This window comes from Rhinatrema bivittatum, chromosome 2 (assembly GCF_901001135.1).
Source record: "Rhinatrema bivittatum chromosome 2, aRhiBiv1.1, whole genome shotgun sequence".
Taxonomy (NCBI): Eukaryota; Metazoa; Chordata; class Amphibia; order Gymnophiona; family Rhinatrematidae; genus Rhinatrema; species Rhinatrema bivittatum.
Window position 1 is genome coordinate 756,652,858 of NC_042616.1, and position 22,777 is coordinate 756,675,634.

Below are 22,777 nucleotides of genomic sequence, written 5' to 3' on the forward strand. Positions count from 1 at the left end.
CCCAAGACTTTCTCGGGGCCTCCCTGAGGTTTCCCAGGGATTTCCCCAGAGCTAACCTGTGGGCCCCTAAAAACACAGGACCTCCCCCATCCCTTCTGCCCCCCCCCCAAAGTTTCTGGGTCCTGGGGCCCCTCTGGTTCCTCCTCCCCTCCTGAAAAAGGGACTGAGGACTGCCCCTGCCCCCATTTAGCCCTTCTATTAGTGAAAGGGGCAGGAGGGATACCACTCACTTCCTACCCCATTAAAAATGGTGCTGGCTCCCAGACGGAAGGCTGAATAATTGCGTATTTGGTCTGTATATATAGACTCTTTGCCCCACAGATCAAGGAACCAAATTTTCAAAGACTTAAGATGATCTTTGTTATTTTGTTCATATCTTGTTGATAGTACATTATTTAGAGTAAAGTACCTGCTGTTTATCATACTTACACAAATAGTTGTTTTGCGGTGTTAATCCGTTGAAATGTATTTTCATTGATATGGTGTATGAAGAGTCCCAATCACTGGATCCATGTTACTATTGTGATTTTTACTCTTCAATAATAAACATTTGACTATAAGACGTTGCTGGCCAGCTCCGAGAAGGGCGCCATAGTGACATCAAAATAGCACTGTTCTCAGGGCTGGCTGGTGCCATTTTATTGTACGGTCTTACAAATATACAAACCCCCCCCCCATTCCCACTGCAGAGTGCCTCTTTCCCAGTAAAAGGCGGGAAAGAAATCAAGTAGTACATTAAATGCATTTTGGTTGGATTGAGGAGGGCAATTCTGAGACAGGCTAGTTAACTTGGTTAAATCACTTGGCTTTGAAAATTGCCTTACAGTGGACAACGCTCAACAGATGTTGTCTTGTTGAAATGGATTAACGCAGCTAAATGAGATTGTTTGTAAAATTGCTCCTCCCACCCATGTGAGGGCTGAACTGTGATACAGACCGCACATTTCTATGCACCTGGTTAGGGTGGAACAGGAAAGCACTCATGGGTATTGGATTTTGAAAGCCGCATGCCTACTTCCCCACACCTTCTTTGTACCTGCTATAAAGCAAGAGGAAAGCAATGTAAGCTCAAAAGTAGCTGGTGGTCCCAGTCAATCCTGCATTGCATTTTTTTTTTGACCCAGTGGTTTCCTCCTACTCCTTTGTACCTCCAGCTCAGTTGCAATCATGAGCCTTCGTTTGCAAGTAACTGGGATCCCCCCTCCCCCTCCTTATTTTTTTATATTCCCTTCCAACTTGCCTTTAGTCCAGCCATTGCAGTGAATGGCCTGAGGTCATGAACGAGGGCTCCTTCTGGATCCTTGAAATCATGGGCCCTGAATCCAGCCACCAGGTGTCACCCTTCAGCACTGAACATGATGCTCTCGCCCCCGGGGACGGTGCAGCAATCCCCGGTCCTGGCCTACCTGAGGAGCGGAAGACATCAGCCAGGGATTTAACCGGGATCCTCTACATGGTAGTACACAGCCACCATGGTGGTCCCAGTGCTGTATTTTCAAAGGGAAACTTTAATGAATATATTCATATGGCAGAGCAGCAACCATTTTTCTGTCAATAACACACGTTGCTAATCCAAAGATAGTTTGAGAATCTTTGCCTTAAGTGAGGGGTTTCACCATTGTTGACAAGATTCTGATGTTTTTCTTTCTTTCTTTTTTTTTCAGTTAAGGATAAAGCACACAAAAAGAAAGCCAAGATCAATGATACAGAAAATGCATATGGGAGAAATTCACTTCCAGAAGGTCAGATCTCTTAATATATTTCTTGTTGGAATTCTGGATCCCATAGCGTTTCTCTTACTGATTTCTTGTCTTTATCCATGTTGAGGTGATGGCGTCATACCATCCGATTTTTCACCTGATTCATATTTGCCATACTGTTATTGGTTATGTCAGTAAATCCTGATAGCATTATGGGTTAGTATAATTCCGTTTTGCATTTGTGTTTTATTTTAGATATACAAAAGTAGATATGACACACAATGTGGTTTAAGTTTCTGTGAAAGGGATGATTTCATGCCCTGTGCAGCTTGAAAAGAAAGCCTTTACCTGTTTCTCCGGGTGTCTTGTAATCTCCAATCAAGACTTCACCTGACCTGATCTCCAATAATGTACCTGTTTCCGCCTGTGATCCACACCGAAGTCAATCTTTACACTCTAACACCCTGATCAACTAAAGTCAAGATCCCCTTCCATGCCATGCCTCCTCTGCATCCCTTCTGGGTGTAGCAAAGTATTGTCCTCACTTGATGATCCTCAAACACAGGCTTGACTTTCCCTGCCAGTTCCACTCTGCAGGACTCAGTTTTCTTCCTTGCTGTGGAGCTGGCCCTGTTTCAGACCTGTATTCAGACTCCCTATTGAGGCATAACTCGGTGTGATCAAGTCTCTGGCTTAAACACCTTGAACTGAATCCTATCTCCTCTTGCCTCTTCTATAAACTCCTTGAAGACTCAAGGTTTTCTCAGGTAGGCCCGTGCCTTTGAGTTTGTCCTGAAGCCCAAAACCTCTTATCCAAAAGCATGCTCATTTAGACCAAGATCCTTACTCTCATCTTTACCTCTGAACACATTCTGTAAGGATTCCCAGAAGACACACCTTTAGCCCTCGGCCACTGCTGCCCCTATAAAGTCCAGACAGCTTTCAGAGTTCAGCTTAACTGCTCTCACCAACTGCAAGCTCACCTCTTTAATGGGCTCTGCTAGCAGCACAGTCTGCACTATTCAGCTCTGGCTGCCATTTCACCGCTCATAGCCCAAACAGAGTCACGTACAGCTAGTGGAGCTCTTTTGCCTCTGGCTACTCGCCTCAGCTTCTCTAGCACAGCTCGCTAACTATGAAGTTTGTAATCCATTATGTGAAATCTTGGGACGCTCATAATTTTCCAGTCTCTTGGGGAGTTTGCAGCTCTCCTCCGGGCTGCTGTTAGCTCCCTTCTTCTCCCCTGGGCTGGCACAGCCACTCTTCAATTAAACCTATTTGCTGGGGGGTCCCTGACTTTCCTCACCTGGGACTTCTCCCTCAGAGGGTCAATCATTTTATGTGAGTCCTGCCCACATTTCCCCTGTCATCTCCCTTCTTCCTTTCCCGAGGAATATTTACTCCATTGCACTAGGCCACCTCTTGATCTCCTCATCACCCCCACCAGCAGGAGGATTCACTTTTAACTCCTGCCGGCTCCAGCGCTGCATCAGTGGTACTATGCTCTAAGACCTGTGTGCGGGCCATCGTGTGCAGGACTGTTAGCCGGCATCATTGGAGAAGCTTTAGAGCCAGAAGTACCTAAGAGAGGATCCTCTTGCTGGTGAGGAAGAAGGGCTCAGGGGGTTCCCTGGTGAAAATGGATCCAGGAGAGGTGTGGAAAAGGATCTTCTCTATGACAGATTGGTGAATTGGTGGTGGAAGGGTTGTCTTTAGTGTGGATTGGGGATGGGAGACAGGATTTGACACAGGATCAGGGGTGAATCGAGGAATTTAATTTGTGGATTGAGCCTAGTGGCAGGAGGGGGACTTGATTGGAGTTCAAGGGCAGGAAGAGATTTTTTTAGTGGACTTGGGACAGTTTTGGGGGAAATGTAGGAAAAGGCAGGTGCAAAGTATTACCTCTTCCACCCCCCCCCCCTCCATAGTTAGCTGATAGTGTGCTCATTTTGGTGTACTGTCAGTTAACTACAGCCCTAGAAGATGTGGTGAATTTACCAAGGCAATACAGTTAAGAACACCAGGACTAGAATCGGTGGCTCTGGAGGCACTCGGGCAGATAGCCACTCTACCCCAAGGGAAGCAGAATCCTCAGCAGCAAGTTGACCATTAAGCAAAGAACACCAACACTCCTCCACCACCCCCCCCCCCTGCCAAAAAGACAAGTAGTTCTGGAGATGGACATGGATATTTAAGGCCTGCTGAGGCTGGGGTGTCTTGCTAGCACAGCAGCTCTGTTGCTCCTGGGACTCTGCACTTTGGCTCCTGCCAATTCCAATTCTCTCATGCCTTCCAGAACTTTGTGACTGGTTCTGGAGCCCTAACCCTCTCCTTGGATTCAGCTATACCAGTTTACTATTGTTGCCTAGGCCCTGGTTCACTCCTAACACAATGTTAAATTTGCCATAAATTGATAAATACCGTGGTGATGGTGGGTAATGAGCTAATTACCATGGCATTTACCTATTTAGCATATGAAGCCAGGCTAAATCTAAAGCATTTGCATTATTTTTAGCACAACCTTGTTAGTGGGGTGAAACAGGCAGAGAATAACCACAATTACAGATTCGCTGTTTGGAGCCCTCCTGTTAGATTTGGAGTTAAGCTGCCATTTGCCTTGGGGGAATTTCTTATTCAAAAAGGCAAGCAATAGATCCAAATAATACTAATAATAAATCATTTCTGAACAAATTCAAGACCTCTGTCTTAGACAGCATAAAAGCCAAGCCTCTGGTGAAATACTGACCTGACTTGTTAGTTTCTTTTATTGAGTGTTTTCTAAATGCTGATGAGAAACTATTTTGGTTTCTGTTTTTACTACTGTTGAAAGCTTTACTTTTGTGTTAAAGAGACTATTGGTTTATGTGCCAGAATAAACCTCCTTGAACTGTTTCAGTGATGATGGAGTTTGGCTGTTTCAGCATCCACCCTCATTCTCCCACAGGGTCCTGAACACTATTTCTAGCTTTCACATTAAGCGTGCTGAAAAGAAAAGAGCAGTTTAGTACAAAGGCCTCAGAATGAAGAAAGGTTGAATGATATGCTGTCCCTAAAGAGAAACGGTCTACAATACTGAAAAATATTGTGAGATGGTAAAAAAAAAGGTTCTCTGCATATTTATATGGATATTAGGGAGGAACGATCCTCTGTGCCATGAAACAACATCCACCTACTACCGTTCCATCCACGTGAGAGGCTGACTCACATGTGAAAGCGGACACCAAAGGTGTGGATTGATGTCCACCGATACCTGATAATTATATTTGGGCATTCGTTGCTCCTCTTCATTTAGTTTGGGTGGCAGTAGATGGCCTGAATTTTAATATTATGGATCTCCTAGGGAGATGTCTGAAACAAGCACTTGAGATTGCTTTTGAATCAGTCAGCCTCGTTGAAACTCATACGAGTGGAAGGCATGGAAGTGGCTTGATTTGCTATTTTATCTTTGGTGCAGTGTGTTTGGGGTTTTTTTCCTGGCGTGATTAACGTTCTGGTCTTGGGTTTAGCATACACGCCAGTACGAGGTCAATACTAGATGATGATTATGATTTTTTCACTGCTTCAGCCTTGTGTTTTCTCTTGGACTGTGTACTCTGTAGGATGCAGTTTACAGATTGCATTATTTGTTTACCTTGGTGTCTGTGCACCATTTCTAGGCTTTTTGCAAGTCAGAGGAGAGTACCCCAGATCTTTCTTGACATATAACTCGACTAAAAAGAGTGTTGTCTACTTAAGATCATTTGAAGTTAAATATAAATAATAAACTTCTGCCTGAGTCATAAAATACTTTATTAGGTCTTGCAATAAAGAAAGGTGTAGAGAAGAAAGCATGTTAAGATCTGGGAGACATAATGATCCTTAGGGATCAAAAATTATTTTTAACTCTTGCCATTGTTTCTGAGGCAACCTCATATTCTGTTTGGCAAAGGATCATTGCTACTTCAGGTGTTTCCCCTTTGGGCTCAGAGTGCTTTGGCCCACTTCCAAAAACAAACAGCTGAAGAGCTCTGCAGCTACCAACATGTCATGTAGTATTTCTTTATTCACTGCACTTGGGCATTAACTGGTCCCTTCACTGTCATTTTTTAAATCACATTGGGGGCTGGGCGGGGAGATTAACAACGGCTAGGCCGCTAGACTTTTGTTATGTTATCCAGCTATTTGTGCTGCAACGCCCTCTGAGCTTTTGCAGTATATTAGCAAGTAATACGTTTCAATAAATAAATAAACCTTGGGACAGAAAATTTTCCAACCAGAGAGTAAGCTAGATAACTTTCTCCAGCTAGCACAGATATTCAGTGCTATGCAGATAAACTTAAACCACCTCCTCGGAAGGCTCCCTCACAGCCCTCTTTCTTTTTTCGATTACATTTTAATCAGGTAATGACTTACACTGTTAAAATGCAGCCAATACTGAAGTTAACTTGGGGCTTCTCAAGTTAACTTCAGTATTGACCTCATATACATTTTAAAGATGTAGTGGAAGGAGGATAATCAATGGTTTACATTATATCGATGTGACAGGGTAGATCAAATTGATGGAAGGGTGGCACTATATAAAAAGGATGGCTTGGAGTCAAGCATGATAAAAGTCCTACAGGAAACAAAACGAACCATGGAATTCTTATGGATAGAAATTTTGTATGTGATGGGTAAGAATATAGCAACGTGTGTATACTACTGTCTACCCAGCCAAGATGAAGAACCAAACACTGAAATACTAGCTGAAATTAGAAAAGCAAATAAGTTTAACACAACACAATTTTTAACAATAATAATAATAATTATTATTATCTATTTCCTTTTATAAAACCACCTCTCCAACCAGGCCTTGGGGCAAATATACAATATACAACAAAAATACAATCCAAAAATCATACAAACTAAAAAGAAACATATGAATGAATCAACAAATCAAAACAAACATACTGTATATGCTGCACTATCCTGTGTCCTAAGTGGCTTACATAATAAAACAATCATAAAATAGAACATTTGTTAAAACAAATTTAGAGTTTCAGTGAAAAAGATTGCTATACTTTTAAACTATATGGATTCAGAGCAAGCACTGGTTATGATAAAGATATTACATTTCATTTCTTCTTAATGAAAGGCTTGTCTGAACAGATGGGCTTTGAGCTGCTTCCTAAATATCGTGCCACTTTCCTGCTTTCTCAGAACAAGTGGTATCATCAGAACATAATAAAAACAAACAAATAATAATGGGAGATTTCAATTACCCCAGTAGTGATTAGGTAAATGTCTCATTGGGGCATGCTAGAGAGATTACGTTTTTAGATGTTGTAAATGGCTGCTTCATGGAGCATCTGTCCTAGGACCAATGAGAGTGGAATAACCTGGTGCATAACCTGGAATGCATAACCTGGGGCACGGGGTTAATGTGATGGAAGCCAATGGTTGTGATCATAATACAAACAAATTAGATATAATAAATAAATTTTTATTAATAAATAAATAAATTAGATATAATAAATAAAGAAGCAATAAATACAAATGCTTCACTTAACCTTGTATATAACGAACGTTATATAAACTTGTATATAACCTCGTATATAACGAGTGTTATATACAGGGTTATATAACCTTGTACATAACCTTGTATATAACGAATGTTTCGCTAAACTCTGTACATATCCTTCCCCTTGTGTCATTGTTTTACTCCCTCCCTGCCCCCACCTTTGTCACTCCTAGTTGAATCCCTCCTTTCTAATTTAGCTAGTTTTTGCTCTGTTACTGCATTCTATTGTTTGCTGTTCTCTGTAAAGGCAATGCCTATATATATACATTGGTTGTAAGTTACCTGAAAACCGACACGATGTGCAAACGGTTGTCGGTATATAAAACCGTTTAAATAAATATAATCACTGAAGGGAGGACATTAAATAAAACTATTGCAGTAGCATACAACTTTTCAAAGGAAGACTATGATAGAATATTGAAATTAGTTAAAAAAAATAACTAAAAGGAGCAGTTACAAAGATGAGAATTGTGCATCAAATGTGGACAGTGTTTAAAAATACCATCTTGGAAGTCCAGAAAAAATGTATTCCATTTATAAAAAAAATGTTGAAGGAAGACCACATGACTACCAGCACGGTTTAATAGTGAAAGGGACAGTTAAAGTTAAAAGAGCATCTTTCAAAAATGAAAAGCAAACCCAACTGAAGAAAATAGGCAAGAGCATAAATACTGGCAAGTTAGATTTAAAACTGTAATAAGTCAGGTCAAGAGAATTTGAAAAGGAGCTTGCCAAATGGCATTCATACCAGAGTTACTAGTAATCTATAACCTACCATTTAAAATGATGACAATATCTGAAGAATGGAGGGTGGCCAATGTGACACCAATTTGTAAAATTGGCTCCGGGGGTAATATGGGAAACTATAGGCCTGTGAGCCTGACATTGGTGCTAGATAGAATGGTAGAAGCTATTTTTAAAAACAAAATTACTGGCCATATAAAGAGACATGGCTTAATGGGGAAGAGTCAACATGGTTTTACAAAGGAAATCTTGCCTAGATAGAAGTGAGCCAGTTGATATAGTGTATTTGGATTTCCAGAAGGCTTTTACAAAGTCCCCACATGAGAGACTACCCAGGAAATTAAAAAGTCAAGGGATAGGAGGCAGTATCCTATTGTGGACTGGTTAAAAGATAGGAACCAGAGGGTAAGACTAAATGGTCAATTTTCCAAAAGGAGAAGGATCTTTAGTGGAATACCTCAATGATTGGTACTGGGACTGTGCTGTTAAACATATTCTCAAATGATCTCTATGGGAGGCCCACCTGGTAACTTGAGGTGAGGTTTAGGTATTAGTGTAGGGGTTAGTAGCCACTTTGACATTCAAAGTGAGACGTACAAACAGAACAGTGCTCTCTTCTGAAGATTTGATGATGCTCGGAGTGAGGAAACTCACTCAAAGATGAGACGTGCAATGTTCTCTCAACCTAGCTTGATGGACTCTCTATCTGGGTAACATCAAGCTAGATTGAGAGATATAAATACCTATCTAGTGTTGGGGCATTATGGCTAGTGTCACTCTGTCTCCCTCTCCCTCTCCTTCTCAGATAGTACACATGGTCCCCCCAGTGGTTGTATGTAGGAAATACCACACTTCTAGCACTTACCTCAAAGTGCAAAAAAGTTATCGCAATTTGCGGTTACTTAGCTCTTCGCATAGTTAGCGCAAATTGTGATAAACTGCCTATTACCATAAAACACATCCCTTTTTCTATCGCATGCCTTAGTTTTCTATCCAGGCCTTAGTTGGGATATTCAGCAGCACAGCTATGCTGCTGAATATCCCTGTGGTAAGCACTACTTAGGTAGATGTCTTATTTACTATTGAGCAGGTCTAACTTACCAGGATAAGTTGTCCACCTAATGCTGAATATTGCTATTTAGCTGGATAAGTTATTCAGCTAAGTAGCACCACCCTGATCTTCCGCTGCCCACCCACAACTTATTTGGCTATTCAGATAGCTAGATCAGTGAAGTGACTTATCTGGCTATCTGACTACTCATCTGTGCTTGTACTAGGACAAAAAAATGACTGAGGAGGCTTATGGGGCAACACCCGCATGGAAACTTCTGCACATACTGAGTGGAGCTCAAAGCCCTATTATCTAGGAGAGACAAGTCCGTTCGATGCCACCGGATGATGTCACCCACATGTAATGGCTAATTCGGCCTGCTTATCGATGGAAATGCTATGCTGGGTCACATCATGGTCTATCAGACCAAGCATCCTATCTCCAGCAGTGCTATTCTGGGTCACAAGTACTCAGCAGATTACATAAAATAGATCTGTTTCCTGTTATTCACTCCCAGGGAGAGCAATAACTTTCTCTTGTCTAGCTGGCTAATAATGTTTTATGGACGTTTCCTCCTGGAACTTGTCCAAACCTCTTTTAAAGCTCCAGCATGCTAGTCCCCTTGATTGTTGTAATTGTTTGGTATTTTGGATCACTAATGCAGCAGTTGTATAGATTGCAGCTGCTGCAAAATACAGCAGCCCATTTGTTGTCTAAGTCTAACTAGAGCCCATATTACTCTGATCCTGTGGAATGTTCTCTGGCTGCCTGTTCAGTGCAGAATAATGTTTAAAACTCTGGTTCTAGTTCATAAAGCTATTCATCAGAAAAAGCTGTCTTATCTGCTTGGCAATTTGTCCATATCCCTGGGAGATTGTTGCATTCAAGACAATTTCTGTGTTTAAAATTTCCACCTGCTAGGGAGATCAAATCAGTTGAGACCTGGGAAAGATCTTTTTCAACAATTGCTCCAAAATTTTGGAACTCTCTGCTCAAAGGACTGAGATTTATTTCTGATTATCTGATTTTCCAGAAATGAGGCATGGTTGTTTTTCACTGCCTTTGCAGCTTGATAAATTTTCTGCTCGGCATAATTGTATTTTTTTTTTTTTTTTTGCTAGTTAGTTGATTACCTGTTATTTAGGATTAGGTTTTATCTCTGTATTTCTATTTACATTATGTGATGACTTTGTGTGCTTTTATGTATTGTACATCGCCTTGAACTGACAAAGGTGGGAGGTATGAATAAAAAAATAAATATGTGCAAATGTTATTCTTTCCTCTCCTCACTGCATCTGAGTATCCTTTTATAACCCTTACTGTGGGAGCGTAAGTCCCAAGGGCACAAAAACGTATTTTTACTCTTCAGGGCATGCATCCAGCCAGCACTCCTCCCATACACGACTCTCTGTCCCAAGGGTGGATCTTTTCTTGTGGGGGGAAGCTCTCGCTTATGGCCCAGGTGATGGTGTGATCCTTTCTGTATGGTTTTAGATGCTGGTACAAACTAAGAAGCACAAGGTACTAGGTGTTAAATGTTTACTGATTCTTTAACAATTAAATTAAAGTCCCTTTTTCATCAAGGTACTTTTTCAGCCGACTGATGTACAAAGGTCTTTTTTTTTTTGTCTCTTCTGGGTAGGTGACCTTTATCTCAGGTACCTGGGTAACGTTTTCCATGTTGATTTTAATGTGCACAAAGCTTCCCCAGTGGGAAAACAGTAATCCTATTGGAGGGGGTCCCCTCAAAAATGAAAACTCCTACCTGAGTCGAGTTGATTCATGATTGCCCAACTTGTCCTGGTCCCATGGGGTGGAGATCTTATTGGGGAAACTCCAAGATCCTGGTCCTCCTTTCTGATGTTGGAACTGGTGACTTCTCTTGCAGGAAAAGTCTTTAAAACATGGGAACCTGGCTATCTCAGCCCTGGAACCCTGCGAGGAGGGGAGGGTCAAAAAACCTCCCCACAAATAATATACAAATACTTGCCTTCTGGAAAATCTCTCGGTGACTGCTGCTTCACTATCACTGGTGCTTGCCCCATCTAGAGAGTAGATTAGGGCTCACAGGTTTTTAGACCTTGTCCTTTCTTCAAAGGGTGCAAGGTTTAAGGAGCTGTCTCTTGTAGAAAAAAAATCAGGACACATCTTGACCATCAAAAATCTCATGCTGTAGGTACCGTCGCCGGTGCTTGCTTCAACTAGAGCGTAGAGTGGGCTCACAGGTCTCTTCAGCCCCTTCAAGGGAGTCCGGACTGCAACTAAATAAAGGAACCTCGTCAAAAATAAAGCTCATGATGAGGCTGGGAGGCCTCACCAGGGAGTAGGCAAACTGCATCCTCACTGCTCTGAAGTTAAATCAAAATGACCAGGCTGAAAATGAAAATGGCTGCAGGTTAGGAGGAGCAGAAAGGGATGGAAGGCTCATAGATGCAAGGGTTCTAAGCAGGGATCTGGGGCCATCTAGTGGCTGACCAAAGAAGGAGCCACACTTAAATCTGCTCATCTTTATTTCCATGTCTACTGTAGGTAAATCAATAAGTTTTCTACTTTTGGGAACTATTTCCACTTGTGTTCAACCATGTGTTAAAAGGCCTAATGCAGAGTATCTGATACTTCCCTAGACATAGACACTTAGCAGCTCAGAAAAGACCACCATTCCTGTTGACTTCCCTAGCAAACTGTAACTTTGGCCCTAACCAAGTTATTTGTTCATGGGGGAATAATGACATCAAGTCCAAATTCCCTACATATAGATGGACTTGTGTCTCTCCATGATGTGGCCCCCAGTTGATATTTCACCACTTTATTAACCTCCTTTCCTACTCCTGTTTCCCTTTCAGTGGATCCCAGCAAAAAGTCTTCTTTGCTCTTTCTTTTGATGAACTTCATAGAAACCTTGCCTCTTCCTACAACTCCTACTGGTGCCATTTTGGAATGTTCCATTGTTGTTGAGTCCATGAAGGACTCTAGGGAATATGCTTCTGTGTTACCTCCCTCATTTTTCTTGAGACCACTGCAGTAAGCAACTCCTTTTCGTTGGCAGCCATGGAGGTTGACTTAGCAGACCCTTTGTGAGAGAGCTGATCCTTTTAATTCAAACCAGTGCACGGTTTTAAATAACGTTCAGCCTCATTCCAAAGAGGTGACCTCAGATAGTGCTCTATGGCAGCCTTCAGAAAGTTTCTATGAAGGCTGCTGCCTCAGTCATTGCACAGCACCACTCCAGATCAGACCTGCCAAGTCTCCTGCATTGGGCAGTAGTCTTTCTCTCTCACACAAGATTGGGAAACTCCCACCCAACAGGCGGTGTGTAGGGCAAGTTCTGGGAAGCCAGCGAAAGGAACTGCAGATCCTATTATCCTTCAGCTGCTAACCTGACTGCTCTGTAGTGTCTGTACCAGCATCTTAGCATCTGCAAGCCGGTTCAAGCTCTCATGACTGGCACTTCCTATATGCTAATTTCATGATGCACGAGATCGGCAGAAAGGAAGTGCCAGTTGCACAAAAGTTGAATCTGCTTGCAGTTACTGCCATGCTCACAGAAAACCTACAGGGCAGTCAGGTCAGCAAATGTGGGTTGTTGGGCTCCCAGCAGCATAGGTCTCCAGCAGATTGGGAGGTTGGGAGGATGTTGGCCCTTCTTAGGACCTGATACAGGGGGAAGACGCTCAGTGTAAAATCTGAGTGGTTGCCTGGAACTCTCTCCCCTCTGAAGGCATTTCTTGGGAAGGAGTCTGTAAGGAAGCGGCAGGGGGCAAATGGTAGAGAAGGAAAAAGAGGCTTGCAGACAAATACAGGGGAAGAAGGGGGAGGGAAGGCCAGAGACAGATGCTGGAGCAGGGGAAAAGTAATATGGAGGAAAGGGGAAGAAGCAAGGAGAAAGATTGCACACTGTCTGTTAGTCCCTTCAAAACCTCATAAGAGCTCCAGTCTGAATTTGATATGTAAAATTTAATATATGAAAGGGGTATCAGAGCTACTATGGGCTCAGCTGAAACACAACCTGACAGATCAATTTTTTGGGGCAAAAATGTTTGCTTCAACCACGGCCCAAGGTGGTTCTGATGCCCTCTTTCATATCAAATTCACAGCTTCGATGAGTTTTTGAAAGTTCTCCCAGAGTATTTTACCCTGCACGCCACGTGTTCGCTCATTGTTTCTGGGTGGCTGTCCTCCCTCTCTGCACTGATTTTTTTTTTTTTTTTTTTAATCACATGCTGCTATGGACTTGGGCAAGGAAAAGCTTGCTGCGGCAGGATGGAGGAGACAGCAAGATGAGGCAAGCAAGGTAGCAGAAGTAGTGCAATGGAGAGTGAAGAAAAGAAGGAATAGTCGGAGGAGGAGATAAACGGAGAGAAGAGTGGGAAAGAGGTAAGATATGAGGAAGAGAGTGAGGGATGAGGGAGAAACTGAAGGAGACCTTGCTACTACTTCCTTCCAGCCTCCTGTTCTCAGGACTGGCGCAGTGTGCTGCCTCTCTGATGCCACTGAAGGAAGCTGTGTGTGCTGTGAGTTGTTTACTGCTGAAGACAAGTTTTAATGTTGCCGAGGCATGGAAAAAAGTCCCCGCCACAACCTGTGCCTGCTGGAGCCTTCCTCTCTCCCGTCCTGTCTCCTGCACTGTCTCTTTGGTTTGTCAGCTTTTTCTCCCTAAAGCTGGAGCAATCAACTCCTTGATGGTGGTTGCCTCGACCCCTCGGTTTTCTCACTTTAGTTTTTAAATACCCGAACCAGATCTTAAACACGCTTGAACAATCTGTTCCACAATAGATGATTGTGGTTAATCAGTTACTATTTTACGTTGAGGAATGTAACACCGCGTAATTAGTCCAACCTCACCCTCAGATATTTCTTAAATAAAAAAAATATGTTTAACATATCTAAGAAATGAGGAAAATAAGTTCTAAAGCTGTTTCTCTTTTCTAATACTCAGGCCGATACAGTACAGTGCGCTCTGACGCACTGTACTGTATCGGCCTGTATCGGCCTGAGTATTAGAAAAGAGCAGGCTAACAGTGCACTCCGACGGAGCACACTGTTAGCCTGCTCTTGGACATGCAAATGCATGTTGATGGCCCTATTAGGTATGCGCGCGGGATACAGAAAGTAAACTGTGCAGTCAAGCCGCACATTTTACTTTAAGAAATTAGCGCCGACTCAAAGGTAGGCGCTAATTTCTTCCGGCACCGGGAAAGTGCACAGAAAAGCAGTAAAAACTGCTTTTCTGTGCACCCTCCGATTTAATATCATGGCGGTATTAAGTCGGAGGTCCCGAAGGTTGTAAAAAGTAAAAAAAGAAAAAGAAAAAAATATTGAAATTGGGCCGGCGGCTGTCGGGCCGAAAACCATACGCTCAATTTTGCCCTCAAAATTGAGCGTCGGCTGTCAAACCCGCTGACAGCCGCCACTCCGGGTCAAAAGGAGGCGCTAGGGATGCGCTAGTGTCCCTAGCGCCTCCTTTTCCCCGTTTCTACCGCACCACCTAATTTGAATACTGCATCTCGCGCTCCGGCGAGGGGCCGGTGCGCGCAGGGAGAGCGGGCGTTCGTCCGCTCTCCCGCGGACTTTATTGAATCGGCCTGACTGTTAGCTGTTTTTCTCCTTTCTGGTTTCACCCGTACAGTCTGTAATGATGGCCTCATAAAAATATGAGTTTTCTGGTATTTCTTCGGGCATTATTCAGACGATGGAGCAAACGTGCTGGTGCATTAAAGTGTTCTAGGTTTTTGTACATAAATATATTATAAATTTATAGATTTAAATAATGTAAAAAAGGGATGAATAGCCGATTAGCAGGTACTAATCTGTGCTATATATAAATAAAGTTAGTATGGTAACTAGGCTGTAATAAATTTATCTCCATGGGGAACGATGGTGTAAGGCATTAGTATCTTAACACTGGGAAATATGTAGATAATATCTGGGTGTGTCCTTTCCCCTCTGCCCTTATCTTCACCAGAACCCCTTTCAGTGCAAGACTCAGGCCTCGATTTGTCAGTTGTCACACTGGGCCTGTGCCTAGGGCAGCAAAGATTTGGAGGCAGCAGCAGACTTAACTGAAGATTTGTTGCTTGTCAGCTGTGCTGTATCTCTTTCAGCAGAGAACTGCCCTCAGCTTCCTCATTCAGCTGCAGGGAACAGAAAGCTAGGGGGTGATCTTAGAGGAGACAGAGCAAAAAGAGAGAACTTCAGGGAGGTTAGGAGGAGCTGAGTTGAAGGGCTGGGGTCAGGTGTCTGTGTGTGAGAGAGAGGAGAACAGGGAAGGGGGAATGTGTTTGCATGTGTGTGTGAAGGAGAGAGGATTGGCGTCAGGTGTGTGTGAGAGAGAGGAGAACAGGGAAGGGGAATGTGTTTGCATGTGTGTGTGAAGGAGAGAGGATTGGTGTCAGGTGTGTGTGTGTGAGAGAGAACAGGGAAGGGGAATGTGTTTGCATGTGTGTGTGAAGGAGAGAGGATTGGTGTCAGGTGTGTGTGTGTGTGGGAGACAGAGAGAGGAGAACAGTGAAGGGGAATGTGTTTGCATGTGTGTGTGAAGGAGAGAGGATTCGTGTCAGGTGTGTGTGTGTGAGAGAGACAGGAGAACAGGGAAGGGGAATGTGTTTGCATGTGTGTGAGAGAGAGAGGATTGGTGTCAGTTGTGTGTGTGTGTGAGTGTGAGAGAGGAGAACAGGGAAAGAGGAATGTGTTTGCATGTGTGTGAAGGAGAGAGGATTGGTGTCAGGTGTGTGTGTGAGAGAGAGGAGAACAGGGAGGGGAATGTGTTTGCATGTGTGAGAGAGAGAGGACGTGTCATGTGTGTGTGAGAGAGAGGAGAACAGGGAAGGGGAATGTGTTTGCATGTGTGTGAAGGAGAGAGGATTGGTGTCAGGTGTGTGTGTGAGAGAGACAGGAGAACAGGGAGGGGAATGTGTTTGCATGTGTGAGAGAGAGAGGACGTGTCGTGTGTGTGTGTGAGAGAGGAGAACAGGGAAGGGGAATGTGTTTGCATGTGTGTGTGAAGGAGAGAGGACTGGTGTCAGGTGTGTGTGTCAGATTTGGTGGGAGGTTAGAGAGGGGATGCAAGAGGGAGCAGACCCACCATGAGGTAGAGATACGTCTCTCTTCCCCTATCCTCCTCCTTCCATTGGTCTTGGATTTTATTTCCCAGATCCTGAATCCTCCCTTCCTTCCAAATCCTGGAATCTCCCCTCCAATCCCTAATCTCAGATTCTCCCTGCTCTGATCCACTCCCTCCTCTTTATTCCTCCTTTCTCCCTATTCCAAAGTCCCAGTCCTCCCCACCTCTTAATCATCCCCCATCTCCCCATCCCCAGTCCTCTCACTCTCTCTCCTCCCTCCATTCCCTGTTCTCCTCTTCCAAATCCGCACTCTCCTCTCCCCATCTCTGGTCCTCTCACCTGCTCCTTCTCTCTTCCGTATTGAGCTCGCTTTCCCTCCTGCAATAAAATCAAAATAAATTCCTCAGACCAGAAGCAAGTTTGAAAAATCGTTTTTCTAATGTAAATGAAATGATGCAAATGTCTGTCAGTGGGCTTTGGAATGTTGTAATTCTTGCTGCAGAAAACTGTGAGTCTCTTCATTTCATCTTTTGCTCCCTGTTGTCTGACCTTCTGGGGGTGGGGAGGAGAAAGCGGTAACAAGAGCAACAGTGCCTAGGGGCAGCAAGACCCAACTCTGTCACTGATAAGCGCCCCCCCCTAGCCGAATACCCCATTCTAGTGGTTTCCCGTGGGCACCTGCTCCTCTCCCCAATGGGCCGGCAGGAGGAGAGCCACTTACCTTCCTCTGCTGGCTTGCACGCGGCTCCTCGGCGCTTCGCATTTTGAACGCGGGCACATGCAGGCCAAGGTGGGAAGCACTAAGGCCCAGCTCACAAAAAGAGGGCAGCGAGCTGGCAAAGGGGAAATAAATGGCTCTCGTCCTCCAAGCCTGCTGGGCACAAAACCCTAAATCTGGAAGGTCGGCCACATTTAGCACAGCTTAGTACATAAGCCTCAGTTTGTGCACTTTCTCTTCTTGCGAATGGTTAGAGATTTCATATGAGCCGTGAAGCGTTGCAATAGGTAGACCTCGGCTAATCCAATGCAACAGTAGTAAACTGGTTGAATGAAGCCTGTCCCACTTCAAGATGGTGAATGGGACACTCCTTGATCAGATGGGCAGCAATTTGTATTTCTCAATATTCAGAAGCTGTGGAAGTGCAAATAGCTCAACCCTACATCCAAGAGTTGCAATGCCCAATAGATTTTCACAAATTATTTTAGTGGCCCCCACTCAGTCTGCAAGCTGAAGAGATAAAGTAGCAGTTGCCGCAGGCTATTATTTCCTCCTTTCACTCATGGTCCATTCACACCTGCACTGGGCAGTCATCTGAATGGATAAAAGCCTGAGTCGCTCTGATGAAAGTCTTGCAGGTCTTAAGGCAGTGTCTTAAGGATCTTATGGAGGAGGTGAGCTGAATTCTTAGCAGCTTTAAATGCTGCGGCTTTGGTTGCCATGAAGTGGAGGAGAGGGCAGGGTTCAAATCCCACTGCTGCTCCTTGTGACCTTGGGCAAGTTACTTTATCCTCCTCCTTAGCCTCAGGTACATACTTAGATATTGAGTCATCTGGGGACAGAGGAAATGCTCATTGTGCCTGAATGTAACTTGCCATGAGCTACCAATGAAAAAGCTTAAGCTAAATGCATTAAAAAAAAAAAAAGTTGTGCCAGCGGGACTTGAGGTTTACTCACCTGGACTCTCCATTTCCCTCCGAGAGCCCTGCTTCAGCTGTCATAGCTCTCTGATCTTTAGGAGCCAAAGGTTTGCCCCTCTGACCTCATGTCTGGGCAATAGTCCAGGTGGATTCCTGGACTATTTTCCACTTTCAATGCCAGCAGGTCTTGGCGTTTCTCACCTGGACTCTCCGTTTCTTACTCAGAGCCCTGCTTCAGCTGTCCTGGCTCTTTAATCGTCAAGAGCTAACGCTCTATCTCCTAGTGACATCACTTCCTGGTCCATAGTGTTAAGAACTGGCCAACAGCAGGTCAGCTCCAAAGGGAGAGATCAGAACTAAATGCTTTCTAAACTCAATTATGCTTTCATTCATTCTATTAATATTATGGGTAGTTGGGTTTTCTGTTCCTTAAGGGTATATTTCTATTAGTGGGATACTGGGCAAGCAGAATTATCTGAGACAGTAGCTGTGACTGCCTGCCTTCACTGATTTTATCTAATGGCATTTTTATTTGATTGAATTTTTTAAATAAAATTTTCCAAACAAAACACACCCACGATGTTTTTGTTTATTATTTGGAAATGTGCTGGAACACATTGTCCTTAGCAGGGAACTATGAATATTATTCAGGGATACGGAAGGTATGGGGAAATGTTCCATACTAGATTTCTTTTTGGCATAAGCATAGAAAACCATAGTTTCTGGTTTCTATTATAGTTAACCCTTATCCCGTCATTATAAATATATTGTAGTTGAGGGTTTTGGTAAATACTAACTGTCATCCATTGAAAATTCAGTGGAAGATATTTTCTCTCTCCATCCTGACCCTAGCACTGTCTCCTTCTCCCATCCAGCTCAATCCCAGCATGCCCACCTTCCCCCACTCTCTCCTTCCCCCTTTCCTAGCCAGACCCTGACACCTTTCCTTTCTCCCCTCCAAGTCAGACCTAAACACCCTCTCAACAGCCCCTGCTCCCACAGTCCAACCCTAGCCCTCTTTCCTCTTCCCCGCTGAAGTCCAACCCGAGTAATCTACTCTCCTCCTCCCCACCCTGCCCTATCCAAGCACTATTTCTCCCCCCTCCCCAGCCCAACCCCAAAAATCTCTCTGCTTCTACCTCCCCTCCCCAATCTGACCCAATGAATTGATCATCTGTGAATGCTGAAAAAAAATTAAAAAATTACATACATTGTTAAATTAAAATAAAATCCATATTGCATTGGCTGAAGATAATCTTTGTTATGACTAGCAGGGTTATACTAGGAGGTTCCCCATTATTATTTACCATACAGAAAAAACAAATAAAATCCTATGGTCACCTCAGTAATATGTACAAAATCCTTCCATTTCCAGGCATTTTGTGATGCTTACACAAGACACTGGAGAAAGGGCACTTAGAACCTTAACATAGGCCCTTGCAGCTTCTTCTCTGCACCCCAAACATTAGGGATGTGCATTTGTAAGGAATTTGCAATCTGAACTGAATGAGACCATTTTAGTTTTATTAAATTTGAAATAAATTGGAAATGCCTTTAAAAATTCCCCAAATTTTCAGATTTTTAGTTTCAGTAATTAGTGTATGCTAATTACAAATAGTTTGTACCATATATAAGTAATGCTCTATTTGCTGAAATGAAAAAAAATAAAAAAAAAAATCCCAAATAATTCCCCTCCCACCAGAAATTAAATGTGCCTATAAACTAGACTGAAAACAAAAGAAACAAACCAAACCAAAAATGTTTTGCCTGTACATCCCTACCAAACATATACATAGAAGAATTTAACTAGTGGCAAAATAGAGCTACAGCTTTATTATCATAACATAACTGTATTACAACATTTTGAAGGTAAATACAAAGTACATAAATTGAATATTAATGAGTTCATAAAAGCCAATCAAAGTTCCCCGAGTTCTGCTGATGAACCCGGCCTCCTGACCAGTCAGAGATAATCTGTACCCTGCAGAACACCTCTAGCCTATCCACAACTCATGGTAACACTAGGTTGTACAGATACACAAGTCCCCTTCCAAGCAGGGCTAAGATCCAGAAAATCCCAACACTTCATGGCAGTATCTCTGACAGAAACTTGATTCCCCCAGAGCCCGCTCAGGAATAAAATGGGTCTTGCGTTTAGGATGATACTTGGTGAGCTAAAGGCCATGAATCCTGTCAAAAACAAGAACAGTGACATTTGTCTTTGTTCATCGCCCACCAGCTGCAACTCTGTCACCTCTAGCACCCAATTCCAAAATGTCCTGGAAGATACAATTCAATGTCCTACTGATGAATTCCATCAGACCGGTACAAACCAGGATAGTCAGCTATGATCAGCTCATAGGTGCTACATTACCCCCAAGTAAGCCCACAAATTTTGACATTTCCCAATTAAACCTTCTATATTTTTATCCACAACCTTAAACATCCCTGGTATCCCTCTCCACTCTTCTAGCTATGGTATACAATCAAATCAATCTAATATAAAGACATCTGCAACAAATCCAGAGTCTGTTTTCATCATGTGAATAAATTCCATACCTTCCTGGTTGCAAACATCATTACCATCCAGATGAATTAACAAGAAATTGGGAGCATAATAAGTGTTTTGCCTGCAAAAGTGTAGGAAGCAGGTGATCCAAAAGCATGCCTCTGATTCCAAGCCACCACACCTGGATTCCACATGCTGTGTGGCCAAGATGAATACCCAGCCAGGATTCGGCTGCTCTCTTGTGAGCTCAAAGAAATGTAGGGATGCCCACACATCCATATGTTAAATGAAACAAAAAAAAAAAACAAACCAAAATTAGTCAAGAAAACCATCATTAACCAGTAAACCAAATTAATGTTCACAGTTCTTAATCTGTTAGAATGTCAGCACCTGAAATGCTTAATAGCTGCTGCAGAATATTCCTGCAAGGAAAACCCCATCAATCCAAAATGAATTTGTACCAAACAACCCTAGGTTAAATCCTGCAGCAGTTAAACATTTCCTTAGCGCTGGTGCAAACTGAAATTTTTGTGCAAGGGGAAGCCGAAACAAGCTTCCAGACTATCTGTAGGCTATGAAGGCCCACGCACAAGGCACCGGGAATGTCATCATACCAGACACATGACGCAATGGTAACAGACTACCTTTTCCCAGCTGATTAGTCTTGGAACGCCTATCATGCAAATAAGCTTTTCTTTCAAACAATGAAACATCTCCTTGCAATAATCCTATATGCCCTAAAGCCTTTTTTTGATGGAGGAACCAACTTGCTGATTCTCAAAGCACCAAAAAAAAAAGGCCAGTGAAAAAGCTGCACAAAATGAGCCACTTCATAACCAGATAAACATCAGGCAAAATCTGGAAATAGGAAGTTGAACTGTTTGTTGGGCAAACTGCTAGTCTGAATGTACAAAAACCATGCAGCATTTTCTTTACTAAAAAGGACGTAGTGGGATCTCCAAAACCATGCAGAATAGAGAAAAAGGCCTTACTAGCCAAGGATGGAATGCCACGAAAGTTCCACATTTTTAGCAAACAAAATAAGTTGCACTTTGCAAGCTCTCTTAATAGCCCCCAGCACAAAAGGACCCTGAAAACAATGGAACTCCAAAAATTGCTGCCATCCTTCTGTCGTATGCCGACCGCGTGCTCTCCAAAAGAGAGGGGGGTCTGAATTCTTGGAGCCCAGAGAATCCATGCTGGCAATGGATCATGGAGCGCATGCAGTCTGGCTCTTCCTCTGGCAGGGGTAGGTGACTGTTTCCTGCAGTCTGCAGCAGTATCTGGCTGTGTATCCCCTGACAGTCTTCCATGCACGCTCAGAGGCACAGCCTTGGTTGAGAGCCACTGCTTCCTAGGTTTGCTGTTGAGTACTTTCCTAGGACCTGAGCATTATACAAATGAATGGCCGATGATCCTGGAGGGTTAAATCTGAAACACAAATATTGCTTGTGCCTGCAGAATATTCCTTTATATCTCATCCCTGCTATCCTCTCTCAGCCTATTGAATTTTGCAGCTGAACGGCTTAATTTAACAAAATGTCTAGAGGGCAGGCAGGTGGTTTCAGATTCCTTATCAGATGCGTCTTGTAGACTTTTCAGTACTTTCACATATACGTGCTAAAGATTAAGCCACTGTCAGTAAACCATGCTTGTGTATGTGTGGCTGATATAGAGCGGTAGTGTTTCTAGCGAGGTGTTACGGGCACGTCCGCCACGCTGCTGACGGGCCGAGGGTTTGGGCGCCCTCGGGTACATATCGTAGGCGCGAGGAGCACGGCCGTCTCTAAAGCAGGTGGTGTGAGCCCTTGGGCCACGGCGAGAGCTAGGGAGGAGCCCCAGCCACACCGTGGGAGGTGAGCCGGTGCTGGCATGGTGAGCCAGGCGTGTACCGAAGCAGGGATTCAGGAGCGGAGTCTGACCCTCAGCCGAACCTGCACGCCCATGACAACCAGCAACGCAATGTTGGTTGATGAACGGTCCTCCTCCTTTCGGACCTGCTGCTGGGTAACGGCAAAGGGCAGCAGGCCGGACAGAGAACAAGGGCAGACAGAGTCCTTAGTACACGGAAGACATCATAGACGAAGGCTAGTGCATAGACATCAGAAGCAAGGACTGGTGCGGAGATATCAGAGGCAGGGTACTGAAGGTGCAGACGTAGAGTCAGGAACGAGGTATGATGCATACAGGAGAATCAAGGGCGAGGTACGAGACTGGCAACATGGAGCGCCCTACACAGCCCGCCCGTGGGGCTGGTCATGGACCACGACAGAGGTTGCCGCAGGATACCAGGCTTTCAGAGAGTTCAGGAATAGGGTAAGGCTTTCTCACAGATTCAGGAACGAGGTGCATGGCTTGCATCACGAAGCGCCCTACTGAGCCCACCCATGGGGCTGGTCACGGACCACGACATGGCTTGCCGCAAGGCACCAGGACAACTTGAAGATACAGGAACGAGGTGCTAGCTTTCAGGAACAGGGTAAGGCTTTCTCACAGACTCAGGAACGAGGTGCATGGCTTGCATCACGAAGCACC

The 22,777-nt window shown here is 43.8% G+C and overlaps 1 protein-coding gene across 1 annotated transcript in view; it reads left to right on the forward strand.

Moving 5' to 3' along the window:
- Nucleotides 1-22,777, forward strand: part of COL14A1 (collagen type XIV alpha 1 chain) — a 521,812-nt gene that overhangs the window by 71,085 nt on the left and 427,950 nt on the right. Inside the window, 1 exon segment of the mRNA XM_029591954.1 lies at nt 1,665-1,742. Coding sequence (XP_029447814.1) covers nt 1,665-1,742 — 78 coding nt within the window.